At 35.6% G+C, this 21,480-nt stretch overlaps 2 protein-coding genes and 1 non-coding gene across 4 annotated transcripts; 1 reads left to right on the forward strand and 2 right to left on the reverse strand.

The window, feature by feature from the left end:
• Positions 1-6,798: 6,798 nt before the first annotated feature.
• Positions 6,799-6,869, reverse strand: TRNAG-CCC. Its single transcript has one exon. It is a non-coding gene; the product is annotated as a tRNA-Gly (tRNA).
• Positions 6,870-7,323: 454 nt separating this feature from the next.
• LOC113294523 (putative B3 domain-containing protein At5g66980) lies at positions 7,324-9,821 on the forward strand. Its single transcript, XM_026542919.1, has 4 exons — positions 7,324-7,565; positions 7,744-8,205; positions 8,380-9,345; positions 9,437-9,821. The coding sequence occupies exons 1-3, from the start codon at positions 7,461-7,463 to the stop codon at positions 8,650-8,652; spliced, it is 840 nt and encodes a 279-aa protein (XP_026398704.1). The 5' UTR covers positions 7,324-7,460; the 3' UTR covers positions 8,653-9,345; positions 9,437-9,821.
• On the reverse strand, positions 9,593-11,847 carry LOC113294516 (pentatricopeptide repeat-containing protein At1g05670, mitochondrial-like). Of its 2 annotated transcripts, XM_026542914.1 has the most exons (2): positions 10,987-11,070; positions 9,593-10,822 (listed from the first exon to the last, which is right to left on the reverse strand). In XM_026542914.1, the coding sequence occupies exon 2, from the start codon at positions 10,780-10,782 to the stop codon at positions 9,670-9,672; it is 1,113 nt and encodes a 370-aa protein (XP_026398699.1). In that variant the 5' UTR covers positions 10,783-10,822; positions 10,987-11,070; the 3' UTR covers positions 9,593-9,669. The 2 variants fall into 2 exon arrangements, with proteins under 2 accessions (XP_026398699.1, XP_026398696.1); XM_026542911.1 differs by having other exon boundaries at positions 9,593-11,847.
• Between the last annotated feature and the right edge of the window lie 9,633 nt (positions 11,848-21,480).

Consider the following 21,480-nt stretch of genomic DNA (forward strand, 5'->3'; position numbering starts at 1 on the left):
TTATATCTTTACTCATAAGCAAATTGTGGAGTTCTTGAGCAGTAACATGTGGACATATAATGTGAATTAAAGTTACAAATGTGTATATTCAAAAAATAATCCAGATAACATATTTATTACAAATACAGATTTACCTGTAGTAGCAAGTTGATTTTGCAATTTTTTGACTTCAACAAGAAAAAATGCCACAAATCCACTCATCTTTCGGTTCTGAGCTTTGTTCTCAACTGAATAACATGAATTGATGATGTTTGTGCAAATTTTATAATAATCGTACTCTATAAGTCAAAAGAAGTATCAGATCCAGCAACATAACTAATCACATAATCAGAAGTCGTAGATTGAATACGCAAAAGTAATGTTGAATTTTCAGTTTTCCAGATAATAAACAATGGATTAATAATATCATTATCTGTATTAGATTTTGAAGTATACTTCTTTGGACGTGGACAAGTACTATCATATGTACTTAAGAACTTGAAATTTTCGAAACAAACGTAACATTAATGATTTCCATGTCAAATAATTATCATTTGTAAGCTTTGTTGGAATTTTGAATAGAAATATGAGTTAGTTAGTGTGAATGGGTGTGTTTACTCACTTAAACCTTTTCAATATGTTGTGTCTTATCCCGAGGGATGTGACTCTCCACTAAAGGTTGTGACTCTTCATGAAAGGATTTCTCCAAGAGTCACTTCGAAACCTATATAAACCCCACACATTCTCCATTGCAAAAATATGTTTTTAGAGTCATAAAACTAGTACTAGAAATTTAAGAGTTTGCATGTGTCTTCAAGAGTTAAAGAAGAGTTTGTGCTACATCTATTCGCGTTCGCTGTTCGATGTTATCGAAGTGCTGCGAAAAACATCGAGGTATTGTTGAATGTTGGAGACATATGCCGCTAAACCCGTAAAAACATTATATACATGGCATCAAATGTCTTAAGAAAAGAGATTACTCGCCTCAATACACCCAAGTAAGTCTGTTTAATTTTTGCGATTGATCATCTCTTTTCTATCATTCTTTTCTTGTTTTGTTGTTGATATTACGAGATGTAATACATAAGTGAAAATCGTGTTACAAAGAGTTGTAACTGATCGGTGGATAATACACGAGTCGTATTATTGGAGAATCTATAACGAAGATATTTATCCAGCAAGCTTTAAAGAGATAACATGAGCAATTGTGTTATAAGGAAGGTCCATTAAAAGCAAGAAATGAGATCAAGAAATCGGAAATTGAGAATGAGAAATTGTCAGAAAGTCACGATAGGATGATTAAAAGAATGAGAAAGATAAGATCAAGATCAAAAGATAAAATTTGATCGAAAAACAAAGGGATAATTGGAGTTTAGTACTCAGGTTTGGACCAACATTAGGCTTTGGTCTAACATTTGTCCAACGTTAGGGCTTGGTACCTGGACTGGACGTTGACTCGCATTGACTAGGTTAAGTCAAAACTTTTGTTTAGTAATTATTAATAAATTCATATAATAGTGTAATTATGTAACGAGATTACATTTATACCCTTAAGTGTATTAATATTTACACAATAACCATTGTTATAGCTCAGGCACCCAACGCCACAAACTCATTCTCAGTTCTAACCATTTTGTCTTACCAGTATGAACTAGTAGAATCCATGAAAGTAATCACCACCTGCACTAGTTCTCATCACAGCAACAACAAATCAACCCATCTTCTCAGTTCATCCTAACTCTTGTTATAAATCAACCATATATGTTGCCATCTTCCGATCCACCACAATCACATGAATCAGACAACATCAAAATCTTCAGAATTTGCTGCTGTAATTCTTCAGTTCATCTGCAGCTTCAAACATCAACATCAGCTGTAATTCTTCTTCCCCTTGTGTTCTTGACTGCAACGGGTGCAAACCCCCCATTGATCTCAGCTCCAAACTAATTTTTCTGTAATTCAAACCCAACAGGTCTATCTCATCTTCACCTAATTCAGTTCAAAATCTCCAGATACAAAATCCGAACTTCTCAAGCATCAATAGCATCTACTACTCATTTCTCATCTCGATTCAGCATTGCTTTTTCGATCTCAGACAACACCTCAATTCATCTCTGAATCTCCTCTCTACACATCACAACCCATCTGAGCTTGATTTATCATCTTGAAGGGACACTTTCATCTCAGATACACTGATTACCATAGATTCATAACATCGCCGAACTTCCAATTACATTTAAAAGTCAGATGCAACATTCAATTATAGATACAACAGAAACCCAGTTCTTCTCAAAGTTATAAGAACCCTAATTTCACCATCAATTCGAAATCAAACCATCTCAATGCCAAATTCAAAATTAAATCAAACCCCAACTGCCAATTTTTTCATTGATTCTGAATACACCATGTAACATCTCGTATGAACCCATGAACATCAACATCTCAGATGCTCTTCTCCCAAATCAAGCACCCACTTCTTCGATTCAACAACAGTTCTTCATATCACTTCTAAATCTTACCCCCAAAATTAACACAAACTCTATTTGTTCTAAATCTCCTCAATCGAAGCGTATTATTAATCTCTGCTAACCCTAATTTTTTCTTTTCCATTTCTTCACTGATTCAAACAGTGACGATTTCTTCTCGAATTAACACAACCATCTTCATGGAAGTGACACCAACAAACATCTGGTAATATTCAGTCACAACTCATCCCCGTTATCGATTTGCAGCTGCAATCGGAGGCTCTTGGAAAACTTCTTTGGGATCCCATGTTAGATATATACCAAACAACAATTCAAGCTAATTTCAAGAGACTATTCGAGATATTAAGAACCCTAGTTTTTGAATTTTAACTGAAATCTAAGCTGCAGAAGAAAAAAACACTTACAATTTGGTTATCTTGAATAAATAAGGGAAAAACTATCTTGAAGAAGCTCCTAATACTTTTCTTCTCCGCCATAGAACTAGGTTGGTGGTGCTTTTTCCTTGGAAAGGATTGTGAATGGGTTCTGCTTCTCCAGTTTTAGGTCTTCAAATAGCCAAGTTAGAGAAATTCTGGTGGTATGGTTTCCAAAATCGTAACAACAGAATTACAGAGATAAGCAACCGCGGGCGCTAACTGTTGTTAGTTCTTCTTGCCTTGGCCCATCAAATCTATGAAAAGTTCCAAAACATGAACTGCACTATTCTCCACCGAACCGGGTTGCGCATTTTTCATTTAATGGACACTGCTAGAGGAGTGCTAGGCCACTAACTAGTTATTTGCCTGACCGTGTTTGCAGTAGAACTAATATTGGTGGTACTGGTGTTGTGGTGAAGGATAACCCTTGCAGTGGTGGAGGTTAAGTTTCGTGTGCTTCACCCACTTTATGTTTTTTTATTTTGTTACCGTGGGCTATTTTCTTACTCCATTTTTTACTGAGGGTATATAAACTCAATTATGTTATATCTCTTAAAATATAATGGGATTTATTCTCAGTTTCTTTATTAATGAAAATCATCACCTTCACCGTGTTATCATGGTATCAGAGCGCAAGTACTTTGTGCTTAGTTTTTGATCATGTTTTGTTGAAGAAGAATTATTTTCTGCTTATATTTTTTGAAGTTTCTTAATCCTGTCGGTATTTTTTGGTATTTCCAGTGAATAACAAAATTAGATCTGTTACTGGTTTGTTTTTGGGATAATTACTTAATTAGAGTTTAGTACTCAGATTTTGACCAACACTAGGCTTTGGTCTAACATTTGTCCAACGTTAGTGCTTGGTACCTGGACCAGACGTTGACCTACATTGACTGTTTATGACTAAACTTTAATGAATTTTTAAAATAAAAATATTATAAGAATAACGAGATTACAAGTGTACCTTTGAAGTGGGCTTATTCTCAGTAACCTAGAACCCGATGTTATCTATTTCCAGTTCTCTTCTTCTTCTTCCCGATGGTTGTGTTTGGCATGTTGGATTGCAGAAAATTGATGATACTATTTGGTTTCAGGATGGTTTGCAAGATTTTTTTTTAGTATTACTCCATTAGTACTGGACATCTTTTGCAATTTAGATACGACGGGAATTCTGAATTTTCCGTTCTTTTATTTGATATTAGTGCGTGCGAGATAGACTACCACGCAAAAACAACACTTACAATCGCAATGATGAACACTTGGAATGCGCGGTGGCAAAAGAGAACGATAGTGATGAAAAAGTAGGAATTACCTGTAGGTACTATTATAGTGTTCTTAGTTAGTGGCAGGTCCACCCACTAAAGCCCAGTAACGGTAGGTCCATAATTAAAAGAAAAAAGAAAAATGGACCTAATTTTTTAAGCCCAGGTCCTGCACACGTGTGTAAAAATTACGTGCATTTTTAGAATTCCCAAAATAGCCTTTACTATATATAACAGAAACATAAGCCAGTTTCTCTCCATATTCTTTTTCTTCTCAGATTCAGTTTCTCTCTCTGTCCCCCCTCTCCCTCTCCTCTTCTCTACTGATGCGGGATTTAATGAAATCAATTCATTTTCTTCATTCTTTAATTTCTAGTTTTTTGTATTAGGATAAAGCTTGGAAACGAAGATTTTTAGAACATCTTTATCGATTCAAGAACCCAAATCGATTCTAGCCTTTGGTAAGTTGATTTTCCTTATTAATCTTCTTCTCGTAATGTTTATTCGAAGGTTTCAAGATCTAATCATTAATTAGTTGATGTTTGATTATGTTTTCCAATTTGCACGCACGATTAATCAAGTGTTCCTTCATTTTCATGAAAATAATCCAGATCTAGATGAATAGTTACGTTTTTTATTCATTTCGTTACTAGATCTGATTATACTAGTTTTCTTTTGTTGGGTTTAGGTTTTTTTCAGTTGTTTTTGTGTATGAACTATCAGTACGTATATGATGTACTGACAAAAAACCTAGTTAATTGTTTAGTTTTTGTTTAAATAATTTTTTTTGTTGTTGTTTGATCCAGCAGTAATATATGCATATTGAATAATTACGTTTTTTTATTCATTTTGTTACTAGATATGATTATAATAGTTTTATTTTGCTGGTTTTAGGTTTTTTTTCGGTTGTTTGTGTATGAACCATCAGTATATATATGCTATACTGACAAAAAACCTAGTTACTTGTTTATTTTTTGTTTAAATAATGATTTTTGTTGTTTGATCCAACAGTACATATATCGCATACTGGAAATAAGATGCTTTGATTTTATTTTTTTTATTCATAGACTTATCACTTCTTTTGATTTTGTTATATTCATAAATTCCTTACTTATCTGTTGATTTTTAGGTTACTATGAATCAATAGTACATATATTGAACACCGAAAAAACTGCTTTGATTATGTTTTATTCATAAATTTTATTCACTTAATTCATATGATCTGCCAGGGCGTACTGATAGAAACTTCTGATTCTGTTTTATTCAGAGTTTTGTCACTTTTTTTTGTTTGATCCATGAGTACTTATGCTCAATACTGAAATATGTGGTACTTTTGTATAAATTTTTCTGTGTTTACTGTGGATTTGTAGGTTTTCCTTTTTTTTTCCTATGATTTAATACTGTACTGAAGAAATATTATAGATTAATTTGTATGATCCTACAATATATGTGATGTAATACGTTTTCTAATTTATTTATCATTGATTCTTACAGATTTGTACTCTACCTGGAAGCAGTGCAGCAAATATGTACTCGAATTTGTAAGCATTCAGATATATAATCGGATTTGTAAGCAGTACGACAGATATGTACTCAGATTTCTAAGCAGTGCGACAAATATGTACTCAAATTTGTAAGCAGTGTAGCAAATATGTAATCGAATTTTTAAGCAGTGTACCAGATATGTACTCAAATTTGTAAGCAGTGTAGACACACACGTTTGGTAATAATGGGTATTATGGACATTTCCATGTTTTAATTAATTTTGGACCTCCGGATAAAAAAAAGATCCGGTTGGACCCTACTATAAATAACTATATGGGCCTAGGACCAAACAAGAAATTTTCCAATTGAACTTAGTCTCTTATAAACAGATATTTTTCCTTCTGTTTTTTTATACTAGCTTGTAGCTAATTCTCATCATTTGGTTGGTAAACTGCAGATTTACTTACCGTAAAACAGCTTAGCAACAAGCGTACGCCAAAGGAGCTCTATGAACATGATCCAGAAATAGATAGAGCGTCTCAAGAAGCCAAAGCATTTAAATCTGATATTCCTTCCTTTGTGGTTACTGTGCAGCCAAGTAATTTGAAATATGGTGTGGTAACCTCCAAACACGTTACGAAACAATTCTATTTGAAACACATTACAATTAGCTTGTTATGGGTGGAGCTGGGGTTGTCTATTTCGACGTTTCTCTCATCCTTGGTCTGACTTAAGTTTCTCGAAACAATGTTTTTGATTCCCTTTGGGCAGACTTTACCATACGTATTTATGTTGGTAAGTATTGGAAGGGGAGGCGGAGCACATAGTCATGAAGTCGTACTCAGGGATTCAAATGGGAAAACTTGGAGGGCACGATGTTTTGTGTATAAAAAGGTTTTCGAGTTATCTGCAGGGTGGACAATATTTGCAAGAGAAAAAAATCTGAAAATAGGAGACTTGTGTGTTTTTTAGTTGATTAACAAAACAACGCATATATTGTTTAATGTCATGATAATCTCAAGTGCCAAAACTAAATTTGTTAAAATATCTCTTCTTATAGTTTGCAGTTCCGTAAAGTTCAGAAGCCTCTGAAGGGCTTGTAGCAATGATCTTTCTGCTTTTCCTGGTCAGTTTTTCTGATTAGTCCATAAAAAAATTTACAAACGAAAATGCGCATCCAGGGAATCGAACCCTGGTCAGTACCGTGGGAGGGTACTATGATACCACTACACCAGATGCGCGGTGTTTGGCATGATTTCTCAAATGTACCATATTAACTGTTACTGCCTCTGTTTCTACAAAACTCACCTGTTCATTTTAGCTTACAACGGAGGGAGATTATTATCGTTCACAGCCTTCCAGATTTTACCATTACGGGTGCTGGTAACGTTGAAAACTTATGGTTCTGAAGTCTGAACAGGTCCTAGTGTGTACTCTACTACGTCAGGATGGCAAGGCAGGCAACAGCTGCAATTCTGCAAACAACAACACCCCCCCTGTGTTGCACTGATGGAAAAAGTGGGTGGGAAGATGAAAAACCAGTTTCACATTTATGCGCGAAAACGACTGACCTATCTACATCACTAAAATAAATATAGCTTACTTTATATCAGAGCACTAGAAGAAAACCTCGTATCCCCCACTACCACCAGAAGAGAACACAACATTAATCCCACCAGTATTTTCCATCTTCTTCATCATAAACCATCTTTGAACTGCCAGTCTGCCACTATCTTTTCCTAGATCCTTAATCCTAGCTATCTGCTTCAAAGAGAACATTTGAGTTTTCTTCTTTTTTCCTCCTCCAATTAAGGTTCGCTCAAGGAACTAAAATGGGGAAATATGGGAAAGATATTGCTTCTTCTTCTTCAGTTAATGGCCAAAAAAACCATCACTTCTTCCAAGTTTTCACTCCTGACAAAAGCTCTCACCATTTGGTACTTCATTTGTTTACTTACTTTCTTTATGAGTTCCATTTGATCATAAAAGTGGCCTTTTAATTTCTGTTTTTGCTGTTTATGAATTTCAGTTATTGTTTTAGTTTGATCAGGATAATGGGTTTATTGTAGAATTTGTGATGAGTAACCTTATGTTTCCATATTTGGAATTTTGTAGAAATTACCAGCAGCATTTATCAACAAATTGGATGAAGACTTGCCTAAAAAAGGCACTCTTAGAGACTCCACTGATAAACTATGGAGTGTGAAAGTAGTAAAGTCTGGAAATGACTACTTTTTTCAGAATGGTTGGGAGGATTTTGTGAATCACTATACTTTGCAATATGGTAATTTTCTGATGTTCAATTATCATGGTAACTCTAGGTTCCATGTGAGTGTATTCGATTACACTACTCAATGTGAAAGGGAAGATACCACAATAGACTATGTAATTGGTAATGGAAATCCTTCATTAGGTGAAGATGCATGTGAACTGGAAGTTCCAGAGAGTTTGAGGAAGTCTCTTGGTGATTCTTCTGAAAATAGTTCAGAGAACTATGAGGTCATTGCGAACTCATATGATGATCCGGAAAAGCCACGGTTCACGACAACTGTGAACGAGAGAAGTCCATATGCCGTGGTGAGTTATCTTTGACTTAGTGTTCATGGTGTTAATGAACCTTGTTTTTGCATCATAGTTTAGAAGCTCATACTTTCTAATGATGTTTGTATTCCAAGTTTGTAAGTCAGATGCACTTAAAACTAATTTTATCTTACTATTAATTGACTTGAAGGTTTGTGAATATGAATGCAGCATATTCCAAAACAACTGGTGATTGATCATGCTCTTGAATTAAAGACTGATATGACTATTCGAGTTCAAAGTGGGAAGAAATGGCCTGTTGAAGTCTATTTTGAAGAGTCTGCTAAGCGGTATATAATCTGCAGGGGTTGGCATGATTTCAAGACCGATAATAATATGAAACACGGGGAAAAATGCATTCTTGAGTTCAAGAAGGGAAGGGGAGGCAGAAGAACATCAGATGTGATCCATGCATATCCATTGAATGTGAAACTGGAAAGGTAAATGAACTATGTGTCGAAGAAAGATGCTGCTGATGGAAAAGTTTATGTTACTATTCTCTAATTAGACCATATCAGAGAAGGGCTTGCTATGAGTCTTGTGCCGAATGTAGTGGTTTCTGGTTCAGCCTCAGGTTAATTTGTACGTAGCCTAATGTCTGTAGCAGCATCTTTCTTCAGTCTGAATTATGAAGTTGTAGCTGTTGTTGAATGAACTTTTAAATTCCATGGTTCATGAGTTTTTGTTATTCGCTCCCCTTTTCACTTCTTGTAACTTCTGGTGTAGTTTGAAGTATCAAAAGATGGAAGAAAAAGAAGAAAAAAAAGTATCAGACATGGCAAAACTGTATCAGAAAAACAGGAGTTGATGATGTCCACTGAAAATAATGGACCTTAGCAGCAGATGGGCCCTTTCAGCACGGACTAGAACACTGCATCTAGCTAGCAAGGATGCTTGGTATAAATATCTCGCTTCATGGTTGCCTAGTACTTAAAATTAGGAAACATTTTACTCCACACCCACAAAAGGATGGCTATTGTGTCATCTAAACATCTACTTTCACTCCTTTTCAACCAACCATCTCACTTGTAGTCTTGTAGCTTATCCACACCATCTCTAGTACAAAACTCCAATTCCTCTCTTCTTTCAAACACCCAAAATATCTAAAATAGGAAGGAAAAAAAATTGCCGAGAAAGGTAACAAACTAAAGATTTTCAATTAGCAAAGCAATGAACTGATTCATATATGTTCTAAATTTTTAATGATTTTCTTTTTACAAATTTGTAGATACCGAGTCTGATAGAAATGGCGACGACATCCACTACACTCCCTAAGGTGCTATTCACAACAGCTGCCACTGCGAGCACCAGGTGCAACAGTAGAACAAGAAATGCAGTGCAGATAGGAGGACTCAACTCCTTCGGAGGTTTGAAAGCTCACAACAGTGTAGCATCAATAGGACTTCCTGTATGCACTGAGCAATCCTTCGCTAAGTTTGTCAACTCTTTGAAATCAACACCTCAAGGTAAAAAGGGAGGAGCACTTTCATGAATACTATCAGCCATTACCCCTTGAGTGTTCATCCCCCTATAAATTTCAGTAGTAGCTTTCATATTATTTTGTATGGAATACTGCTTCATAAGAGAATTATATGTGGTGGCATTTGGCTTTATACCCTTCTCCAACATCCAGTTCAGCAGTCGTTTACCATCTTCTAGCATACCCAGCATACAGAACCCATTCATCAGCACATTAAACGTCACAATCGTTTGTTGAAGCCCTTTATCCAGCATCTCACGGAGGAGATCGTGAGCTCGAACCATCTCACCTGCTTTACAGTAAGCATCGATTATTGTAGTATATGTAATAACATCAGGATAAAGCTTAGCCAACTCCATATCTTCCATCATTTTAACGGCCTGTTTTATATTTCCAGCTTTACAAAGACCATTAATAAGAGAATTAAATGTACAGGTATTTAACTGTAGACCTTTCCCACACATTTCTTGAAGAAGCTCATTGGCAGTTTCCACCTCTCCGCGTTTACAAAGGCCGTCAACCAGCGCAGTGTAGGTAACAATGTTAGGCGTCAAACCCATTTGAACCATCTTGTTATGAAGGGCGAAGGCCTTTTTCATCTCTCCTGCCTTACAATAACCATCGATTAATGACGTATAAGTTATTTCGTCCAGTATCATCCCTTTATTGCGCATCCCGCGGAAGAGATTATCTGCTTCATCCATTTTTCCAGTTCGGCATAACCCACAAATCAGAGCAGTATATGTTACAGTATCAGGAACTAGCTGCTGCTTCTGCATTTCACCGCAAATCCGGTGTGCAGCTTGTAAATCATTAACCTTGCAAAACCCATCGATGAGAGAGGTGTACACCACATTATCCGGAACTACGCCCTGATTCATCATTTCCCTCAGTATTCTTTCTCCTTCATTTACCTTACCATTCTTACACAAGAGTACAACTATACTATTATAAGTAAATGGATTCGGCTTCAAACCCTTAGTAATCATTTCCTCTACAACCTCAAACGCTCTTTCAAGCTCTCCGGCTCTACGATAACCATCAATTACAGTGCTATAGCTTATAACATCAGCGAAACAACCCTTTGACTCCATTTGTAACAAAAGCGTCTGAGCTTCTTTCAATTTGTCAAATCTACAAAGAGCGTGGATAATGATACTATAAGATGCTGTATTCCAACAAACACCCATTTCAGGAAATTCACTAAATATCTTCAGTACTGTTTCAATCCTAGCATCATCAGACATATTATTCGACAAACGAGAAAGAAGACAATTACAAGAATCAATAGATATTACCACACCATAACTCAACATTTTATCAAACAAATTCCTTGCTTCATCGAAATATCCAACATCAACAAGAGCTTGAAAGAATATATCAAATACAAGAGGGTCAGAACCCCAATCCTTAAAAGTGTAAACCAACTGTTCGAAGAAATTACTAAAGGAAACATTGATATCCAAATTGGGTTTCCTCCAAAACTCATAAGTAAGTTCATGAGCTATTTTTGGATTCTTTGAAGCTACAGCAATATGAATCACAATACAGCGAGCTTCCAATGTCGTATCTTTACGTAACCGAGCCCAATCAAAGAAACTAAAAACTAAACTGTAATCATATTTAATTTTCATGAATACCCAAATTAAATAATCACGTCTAAACTTTGATTCAAAGGGTTTTAAAATACGATGTAAAGTTTCAGAACGACGTTGTTTGATGGAAATTGAGATTTGATGAACAATTTCAGAATCTTTAATTGTGGGTTTTTTCGGTGAATAATCTGGGAAAGGTCTTCTATTAGTAGCATTGATGGTAATGGGAGAATCTAATGAATGGGTTCCTTGGTTCAGAAACCTAACGATGAAGAGAGAGTTAAAATGATGGCGATGATGGATAGAGAAGGATAAGGCATACCTATTCATGTCTAGGTGAATATCATCATCATTTAAGAAAGAAATCTGCCATTTTTGTTCGTTACAAATCATATTTCTCCATAGTTATACAGAGCCTGAGGATGAAGAGAAAACTGGAAGCTCATCTCTTCCTTCGCAGTTTATCGGAACTAAGGTGCGGGGGGTTTTGAGAGAGAAGGGGTTTTGCTTTAGATGTGTAAGTGAGAGAATGATAGAACCGTAATATTGGACATACCAAAATCTTGTAAGGCATACTGAATGAAGACAAAAAAGGTTGTGAAATAGCAAAATCAGATAACCCCTTAATCTAAATTTTTTTAATGGCAAATCTGTCCTTTACGTATTAGTGTTACTAATCTTGATTAGTGACTAAATATTTTGTTTAGTGATTAAAATAATTTTCAGAATTATAAGAGTTGTTTAGATGAAAAATTTGGGGAAAAAAATCAAAGTTTTGGTTTGGTTAAGAAGGAGAGAAAGAGAAGGAGAAAGTGAGAAAATTCTAATTCTTGATTCAATGGAGGATGAGGAGTGTCATATATCATCTAAAAAACCTAGGAAAATACACATCAACTACAACAATGATTCCCAAATGGTTGATTTCCTATATTACGAGAATGATTCAATGGAGGATGAAAAGGTTCGACTTACATTTATGAGCCGAACCGATCCCTTTATGAACAGTTCGGCTAGCTGAAACTGTTTAGGTATGCGTCGAACATTTGCTAGACACTAGTTCGGCTTGTATAAAATTTTCCTAGAAAGCCGAACCTATTCCTGAGAGTTCTGGAATAAAAAATGTTAATGGTTCGGCTTATATAATGAAAATCGTATCAGCCGAACTGTTCATATACACTTTCAGGCTGAAAATTTGAAGAACCGTTCGGCTTAAAAAACAACAACATTATGCGCCGAACCTAGGTTCGACTCACAACACAACTAAATTATGCGCCGAACCTAGGTTCGGCTCACAACTCACCTAAATTATGCGCCGAACCTTGATCTGAAACCTGGATATTGACAACTAATGAACAGTTCGGCAAGCTGAAAGTGTTATTGTTATGAGCCGAACCAACTAGTTCGGCTTGTTTAAAAATATCATAATGAGTAAGGGTGCACACGGTACGGTTCGGCTCGGTTCTTGCCGAGACCGAGTACCTGTACCTTACACCCTTCGGTACCAAAAAAATGGACCGGTCCCGGTACCGAGTACCTCGGTTCCGGTTCCATTTCAGGGGGAAAAAAAACAGAAACCTACTGCCCTGTTTTTTACTTTTATACCTGTTTTTCAATATCTCAAAGCAACAACTAATAAGTGCATAACTGCATAAGTTCTAAGCATAATTTCATTAAGCATAAGTGCATAACTGCATAAGTTACAACTTCTAAGCATTATTGCAACTTCTAAGCATTCCACAAGGCAGAAGTTTCATTTCTGGACATGTTAGCCCTATAAGTCCTTCCACAGTAATTGCAAGAGGGTTCTTCAACATTTCTCCGAGTGAAATGACGCCATATTTCCATCACTGACAAAGTTGGCACTTCCTGTATTTGAGCTCAGTGAATAAGACATAATACATGTGAACAGTGAACTAGTACATGAAATTTAACTATCTTCAATCCTTAAAGTGGACTAGTACATGAATAAGAAGAAGAAAACATGTAATCTAGTAAACAGTGGACAATCATTTATAGTGCTTCAATCATTTACTGTGAACTAGTACATGTGAACATTTAAAGTTTAGTAATTTGTGAAATCTGTTTAACATATGCTTCTAGTACTTGTGTGACATGCAGTTAAGAAAGAACATAAAGTTCAATAATCAGAAAGAGGCTATGTACAATGCGTTCCATAAAATTTTTTAGACAATGATTCCCATTCTATAGAAGAAGATAAAAATGTTCTACTGTTATGAAATTATAAAGTTCAGGATTTTTCTACCTTGTGCAATTGATGCAGTCCTGCGGCTCCTGCCTTTGATAATGTACCTTGATTTTACTTGTCAGGCAATTGCTCTCAATTGCTCTCAATCTTTGGCCTGTAGAGTGGGGTAATGTAGCTTATGATCAGCAAAATCTGGCAACTCATTGCTTATAAATTGCCACTCTTAACAATGACTGACCCAATCTTATACAGTCAATTAAAAACTCGTATAGGAACACTAAATTTGGTGGTTAAGCTCAAGATTATAAAAAGATGCATTGAAATTGTATGATAAAATGCATGTTCTACTTCGATTTCCCAGAATTAAAATTAAAAGCTAATGAAACACAATTAGCCAGGAATTCAACAAACCCAAAATAGAGACACGGAAACAAAAGGCAAGAATACTTACAGAGGTAAGAGTGGGCTACACAAGGTTCTGTGAACTGGTTATCTAATTACTTGTGAAAATCCATACAAATACCTCTGGAAGTGAACAATTTAGCTTTCTATTTCAAGTATGATTCATAATAACTGTTCAAAAACATTCATCAATAGCCTTTAAACTAACTCAATCAAAAGAATGTAAACTAAATACTCAGAGTCAAATTCAACACCCATGTTAACATTTTATAAGCATTCACAAAACTAAAAAACAACTATTAGTCTATTACAGAAATTTTTAGGTAACCCTAGCTTTAGAATAGCATTTCCATCTTCATGGCTAAACTACTGCTCATGAATCAAAGATCTAAAAGCAAAAAAAATCATCCAAAAATGTGACAGAACACTAAAAGCCTAGATTTAGTTTCAGAAGTGTAAAATAAACAACATCCATATGAAGAAGAAAAAGATCTTACGGTGATTGCAGTGAATCCTTTAAGCCGCTACTCGCTAGAGAAAACAAAAATCCGTTAATCTCAATCACAGATTCACAGACATGCATACAAAAATTAAAATCAAAAAATTAAAAATTACTTACCACCGGAATTGTTCTTCTAATTTTCTTCACACCGGAATTAAAAACGAAGAGACAGACGAAGTAATACGGTTTTGAAATTTTAATCGTTTGATTGAAGGTTAACAGAGAAGATGAAGATCAGAAGAAGGGGAGAATTTCTTCTCCTTCTCAGAGAGAAGTACTGAGAAGAGGCGAGAAAAAATTAAGGGAACTGAAACCCTAAGAAATTTCTTTTCCTTCTCACAGTGAGCTTATATACCCCCTATTAATCCAATGGCTGAGACAGATCCCTTATCCCCTAAATTTAACGGTCAGAATTATTCGGGACTTCGGTCCGGTACGGGACGGTTCATGTGTTGGACCGTGTACCTGTACCCCCAGAGGTCGGTTCCTATTTTTGGGACCGGTACTTGTACCTTGTACCTCGGTTCGGTCCAAAATCAGGTACGGTTCCATCGGTTCCGGTTCGGTCCGGCTCGGTTCCTGTGCACCCTTAATAATGAGCCGAAACTAGTCCTGTGTGATCTGGAATAAAAATTATGTGAGGTTCGGCTCATAGATGTAAGCCGAACTGTTCATCAATGGGTTGGTTCGGCTCATAGATGTAAGCCGAACCTATTCCTGAGAGTTCAGGAATAAAAAATGTTAATGGTTCAGCTTATATAATGGAAATCGTATATTTTAACCCATTAAAATCAAGTAGATTTTATCTTCATCTTCAAGAGAATGAAAATACGAAGATAAAGCAAAAAGAATGAGGTCATTCCGACATTGGACGAAGAAGTTATGATCAAAACAAGATCGAAAGAATTCAGTCTACAGCGGGAAGTTCGGCTGATAACTCATCAACACGAGTCAGCCGAACCTAAAGCCTATAAATCAATATTTTCGAAGTGTTTAAGGGTATATAGGTCATTCATACCCATTAGACACCCCTTATCAATACACCCTGGTTAGGAAAATGACTTTGTATGCCTATAAAGTTTTTGGTATGCCCAATATTATGGTTCGACTGATAGCCGGAGAAGAGTGTTGTTGATAGCGGATTGTTGTGGGATATATCGTATTTGCAACGTTTAAATGGGCCGTAATCTAGGAGGTTTACTGACGGAACTATGGTCTATGGCCCTATGGGTAAGAAACCTATTTTGAGGCATACTCATTTTTTTAGAACGATTTTTTGGGGATCATGGTTTTTTTTTGGGACCATGATTTCATTTTGGGTAAAGACACTAGAAGTAAATCTAGGTCACCCCTTATCTAGATATTTATATTAATACCTAAATTACCCTCCTGATTAATTTTGGGTGATGATTAGCTAATGTTAATAATAGTTAGTGTAATGATTAATAAGATGATTAAGTTAAAAATAATTAGTGAGATTAAAAAATCAGATGAGTTTTTTTTTTAAAGAAGTAGAATTATTGAGAGAGTAAAGTTAGAGAAGATGAAGAAGGAAAACATGAAAAACGATGGATTTTACCAACCACAATCGGAGGAAGGGTATTTGGGTACCCAGGTATGCTTCAAACTTAGATAATGTTGGTTGAATTGCTCCAAACTTTCAAAAAAATGAAATTTTTAATGTAAATTTGGGCCAGTTCGGTTAACCATATGTCAACAACATGTAACCGAACACATCTGAAAGTGTAGTTCGGTTACCATATGTCAAGAACATGTAACCGAACACACCTGAAAGTGTAGTTCGGTTACGTTTTCCAAACACGCAGGTTACCGAACTCGCTCGTTAATGGAGGTTTTGGTCGTACGGTGCAATGTTCGGTTACCTAGGATAAAATGTAGGTAACCGAACTTTGAACTTGACAATTTATTTGAGTACATCTTGTGTGTTCGGTTAGTTCGCAAACTTCAACGCAACCAAGTTCCCAACCGAACTTCAGGTTAAAAGTAACCTAGTGTTAAAAGTTCGGTTGGTTCGCAAACTTCAACATATTTTGCGAATCAACCGAACTGGGCTTATAGGTAGAGTTCGGTTACAAAGAAAACTTAATAATTTTTCGAACGAACCGAACTTATGGACTTGTATTGTTCTAATACAAGGAGTTCGGTTAAAAGTATTTTTTTGCGAATCAACCGAACTTTGATTTCGGTTAAGAAAAAAATAATTTGTGATAACCGAACTTTTTACTGAAAAAAACTCCATTAAACCTCTCAGGAACTTCCATTTTCAACTCATTTTGATGATTAGTTCTCATTTATTCAACCAAAAATGAATGACAAGTAATGGGTTTGTGAGAATATCTTTGTTAATGTTTTAAATTAAGCTATATATATAGTGGTGGTGGTGGTAATTGGTGGTTGTTGGTGGTGATAATTGGAGGTGGTGGTGGTGGTATCAGCGGTGGTGGGCGGTGGTGGTAATCGGTGGTTGTTGGTGGTGGTGGTAATCGGCGGTGGTGGGTGGTGGTGGTGGTGGTAATCGGTGGTTGCTGGTGTTGGTGGTAATCGGCGGTGGTGGGAGGTGGTGGTGAGAGGAGGTGGTGGTTATATATATATATATAGAGAGAGAGAGAGAGAGGTGGTTATTGTGTTGGTTTTAAATTAAATTAGGTTAAGGGTAGGTTAGTCATTTCAATGTTGTAGGACACCCCTTATAACTATAGGGAAGGTGGCCTAATAAGACCATGGTTCCCCCAAAAAAACCATGGTCCCTAAAAATCATTCTTTTTTTAGGCATACTCATCCATTATATTATCTAGGGTGGATTTATAAGGGGTGTCTAAAGGTAGTGTAATTACCTATATATCCCTAAATAATTTCAATTTGTCATAGTTCCCTTATTCTCAAAAACCTAAAATTAAAAATCAAAATAAACTTTAAACTTAAACATCTAGGACTCCAATTCAATAAAGAAATTAATCAAACAAAGGAAACACGAATCGAAGTGAGCGATGTTGGAATGCGAAATCCAAATCTCAATTGCTCTTAGATGTATTTTAGAATGTATGTGTAACAAACCCATCTTGTTTTTGATTGATTTTATTTTGTTTGATCGGTAGAATATGATTTCAAAGATGAAATTAGGGTTTTCAGAAGATCAGTTCGGCTGATCTTGCAGTATCAATTTTGAGCCGAACTTAGTGTATGATTTAGAGAAACGCTATGTTCGGCTAATGCGACTTTACAATATTTTCAGCCGAACCTCAATTTTCCAGCCGAACCTCAATTTTCCAGCCGAACCTCAGTTTTTCAAGTCGAACCTAGTGGATAATTCAGTTTCTGAGTGAAGTTCGGCTGATAACTTTTGAGCAAGTTATCAGCCAAACCTAGGTATAATTTCAAAAAAACAGAGGTTCGGCTCAAAAGTTATCAGCCGAACTGTTTATCTGGTCAGCAGATCTGGGTTTTAAAAATTCAATTTTTTGGAAGATTCAACTTATAAAAGGAAATTAAACCTCGATAGAAGTTTACGTCTGATTTGAATCACACATTTTGGTCACTTCTAATCACTAAAATCTCAAAAGTCAAAACCCAAGCTTTTTTTCTTCGCTTCTTTTTCTTCCTCTCAAAATCCCAACTCTCTCACATAAATTTGATTTTTCTACTAATTCACCACTAATAATTTAATGTTTAATCAATCCTTAAAATTCATAATTAATCAATTCTAATCATAATAATTTACACTAATTATATAAGGGTAGTTATGTCATTATCAAAAATGGTGGATGAGGGGTGGTGTTGTTTTTTATTTAGTGACCCTATTTTGGCATTATCTAGTATGCATCAAAAAAATCTAGTATGCCTCAAAATAGGTTTCATGGGTAAGGATGGTTGGATTGGACCGGATTTAGCCTCATATGCATCCAATCGAGTAATAAGTGGATTGACGGTAGTCCTGTGAGTTGGTATGGAGCTTGCATGTGTTGGTTTTTAGACTTAGTAATGATAACGATGATTTACAGAATGATGTGTGTGTGCTGGAGTTGGGAGAATGAAAAGATGTTGGAGTGGTGATTGTAAGGTTGCAATCTGGGATGGCTTCAGTGGAGGCTTGCAGCTGCTAATCAAAGGTAAGATGAATTTGTAATTTTCAAGATGTTTGAATAAATGAATAACTTGATGTTGAAATGTTAATGAAGAAGTTGATTTTGCATGGAAATATAGCAAAAGGGAAAATGAATCATGTATAGGAGTGTGTCACCATTTTTGGTGCAATCTAGTGAACCATTGCTCAGGACGAGCATGTTGTAATTGCAACGCATCATTTGATGCATTAGAATGTGGCTTGAATAATAGCTCAGGTCTGCTCTCAGTCAGATGAGTTAGTTGCCTGACTCATATCTGATTTAATTTATTTGAGTGAGCTGATTCATTCTATATCCGATATTAACTTACTGATTTGAATCGCTTGACCAAACCAGTTGATCATTGAACTCAGATCTCGACCAGACTTTGACCCTTTGACTTTTGACCAATACCGGACTTGACTAAATGTTGATTGTTTGCTGACCCTGCAGACTGTTAGTTGACCGCTGAACTGACCTTTAGTTGACCGGTGTCTTTTCTGTTCACTTGAGGTGTTTTCGGTGACTATTCCGTCCAGTTTTTTTGATCACTTTTCCTAATACTCCGATGATTAATTTAGACGTAGAAATATAGAATCCAACAACAAAAAGATATAGTGGCATGCTAAAAAGGATATTAAGGAGAATCTAGTGTAAGTTTATGAATCTACTTCAATTGATGAGGATAATCACGATGCTGATTGAGGATAGGAATTTATGCGTCGTTTTCCAACAAAACAGGTGGGAACTCTTGTAACCTTCTTGTAATCATTAGCTTTCTAATTGTGAGCATGATGAGTTCTTATTACTTTGAGCATATTTGTATGTAATTGAATGAGTATGTTGTGTAATATGCATTGTTGGATTCTCCAAATGTTATATATATATATATGTTATATCTATACTAGCACAGATGAGGCAATATTCTTATAGGGGTCGGGCTCCCAATATTACCTTTTACATTTTCTTTTGAGAATCCATTCATTTGCATGTTATGCTTGATTGTAAATCCTTTGGGACTTATGATGGTAGTTTCCTGAATCATGGTTTGTATGGCCACTCTGTGTGGATGGCACTATAATTTGAGTCTGTTGTTCTCCAATGAGTTTAGCGAGGTCATAATGACATATTTTTGGTTTGTTCTAGCATCACTTTTGTAGATCATCTAGAGGTAGTTTTTCACATATATTGTTATTATGGTTGCAATATATGAGGAAGTGGAATTGGAATGACCTTTGTTTCATGAGTGTTATATTATGATGCTTGCTGATTGTTGGGTGAATAATTTGATGTGTGTTTTCCGTGATTTCCTCGCGAGGAGTGTCTGTGGTCTCCGCACATCTCCTTGGTAAATTAAGTAGCATGGGAAGTGTAATATTATTATAACACGAGAAGTCTAATATTATTAATTTTTATTTTATAACCTAATTTATATTGCACGGGAAGTGTGTTAAATAACATAAATGAGACAATATTATAAACTGAGGTATCTGGGGGAAGTGCTCTTATACATGTTGTACATATTGATTGTTTTATTATTGTTTATTTTGAATCTACTCAGTATATTAGTGATACTTGAAAATTATACACTCGTTCCCACTTCAATCTCAGTAATCAAAAGAAATGGTGCGGCGGAGATATCTGTTTTCATGGCTTAAAGCTTTATCGAAATTGGGGATGTTGTGTATCTTTTAATATATGTATTCTTTCTTTTGTATGTATAATAACACATTAATGTATTCATATCACTCGAGATATTTTTATTTATATAATATTAGAGGGTTCGGGTCTTGTTATCAGTACTTTATGTAATTATGATTCTTAAAATTGATAATGTAGATTTGATACTTCAATTAGGTTGTAATCCTATTAGCTAGCAGGTGATTAGGTTGGGGCGTCAGAAAAATAGGTAAGTAGGGATAGTTTACTTGGTGTCAACTATATGAAGTTGGTAGTGGTTTTTCTATTGAAAATGCGGGGGTCTAACAACCTCACCCAATATTTCGATTACCAATCTGTATGGACTAACTCTAATATACTTTTAAGAGAAGCAACTAGACAATCAGACTCAATCTTAATAAAAGTATATCAAGGAGTTAATATCTCTATCTCTCGATTTGATCTATACTCAAACAAATAAAAATCGGTGAGTCTTTATCAAATACAAGAGATATAAACTTGGATGGTACCAAGGACCAATAACCAAGAATCAATCAATTTCCAATCAACAACCAAAGGTTGGATTTCATAATTGATCGATACAACGCACAACCTGTGATACTTCAATTATATAAGAAAATATAATGCGGAATAGAAATAACAAAGACACCAAAAGTTTTGTTAACGAGGAAACTGCAAATGTAGAAAAACCCCAGGACCTAGTCCAGATTGAACACCACATTGTCTTAAGCCGCTACAGACACTAGCCTACTACAAACTAACTTCGGTTTGGACTGTATTTGAACCCTAATCAATCTCACACTTATTCAAGGTACAATTGTGCTTCTTACGTCTCTGATACCAGCAGGATACTACGCACTTTATTCCCTTAGCTGATCTCACCCACAACTAAGAGTTGCTACGACCCAAAGTCGAAGACTTGAATACACAAATCTGTATCACACAGAAAAGTCTATGATAATAGATAAATCTGTCTCCCACAGATAAACCTAAGAGTTTGTTCCGTCTTTTGATAGAAATCAAGGTGAATATGAACTAATTGATATCCCGGACTTATATTCCTGAAGAACAACCTAGAATTATCAATCACCTCACAATAATCTTAATTGTATGGTAGCGAAACAAGATATTGTGGAATCACAAACGATGAGAAGAATATGTTTGTGATTTCTTTTTATCTTGCCCTATCGGAGATATAATCTCAAGTCAATTATTTAATTGAACTCGTACGATATAAAATGGCAAGATCAGATCGCTCAACTACAACATAAGTAGTTTCGTGTGGC

This window comes from Papaver somniferum, chromosome 1 (assembly GCF_003573695.1).
Source record: "Papaver somniferum cultivar HN1 chromosome 1, ASM357369v1, whole genome shotgun sequence".
Taxonomy (NCBI): domain Eukaryota; kingdom Viridiplantae; phylum Streptophyta; class Magnoliopsida; order Ranunculales; family Papaveraceae; genus Papaver; species Papaver somniferum.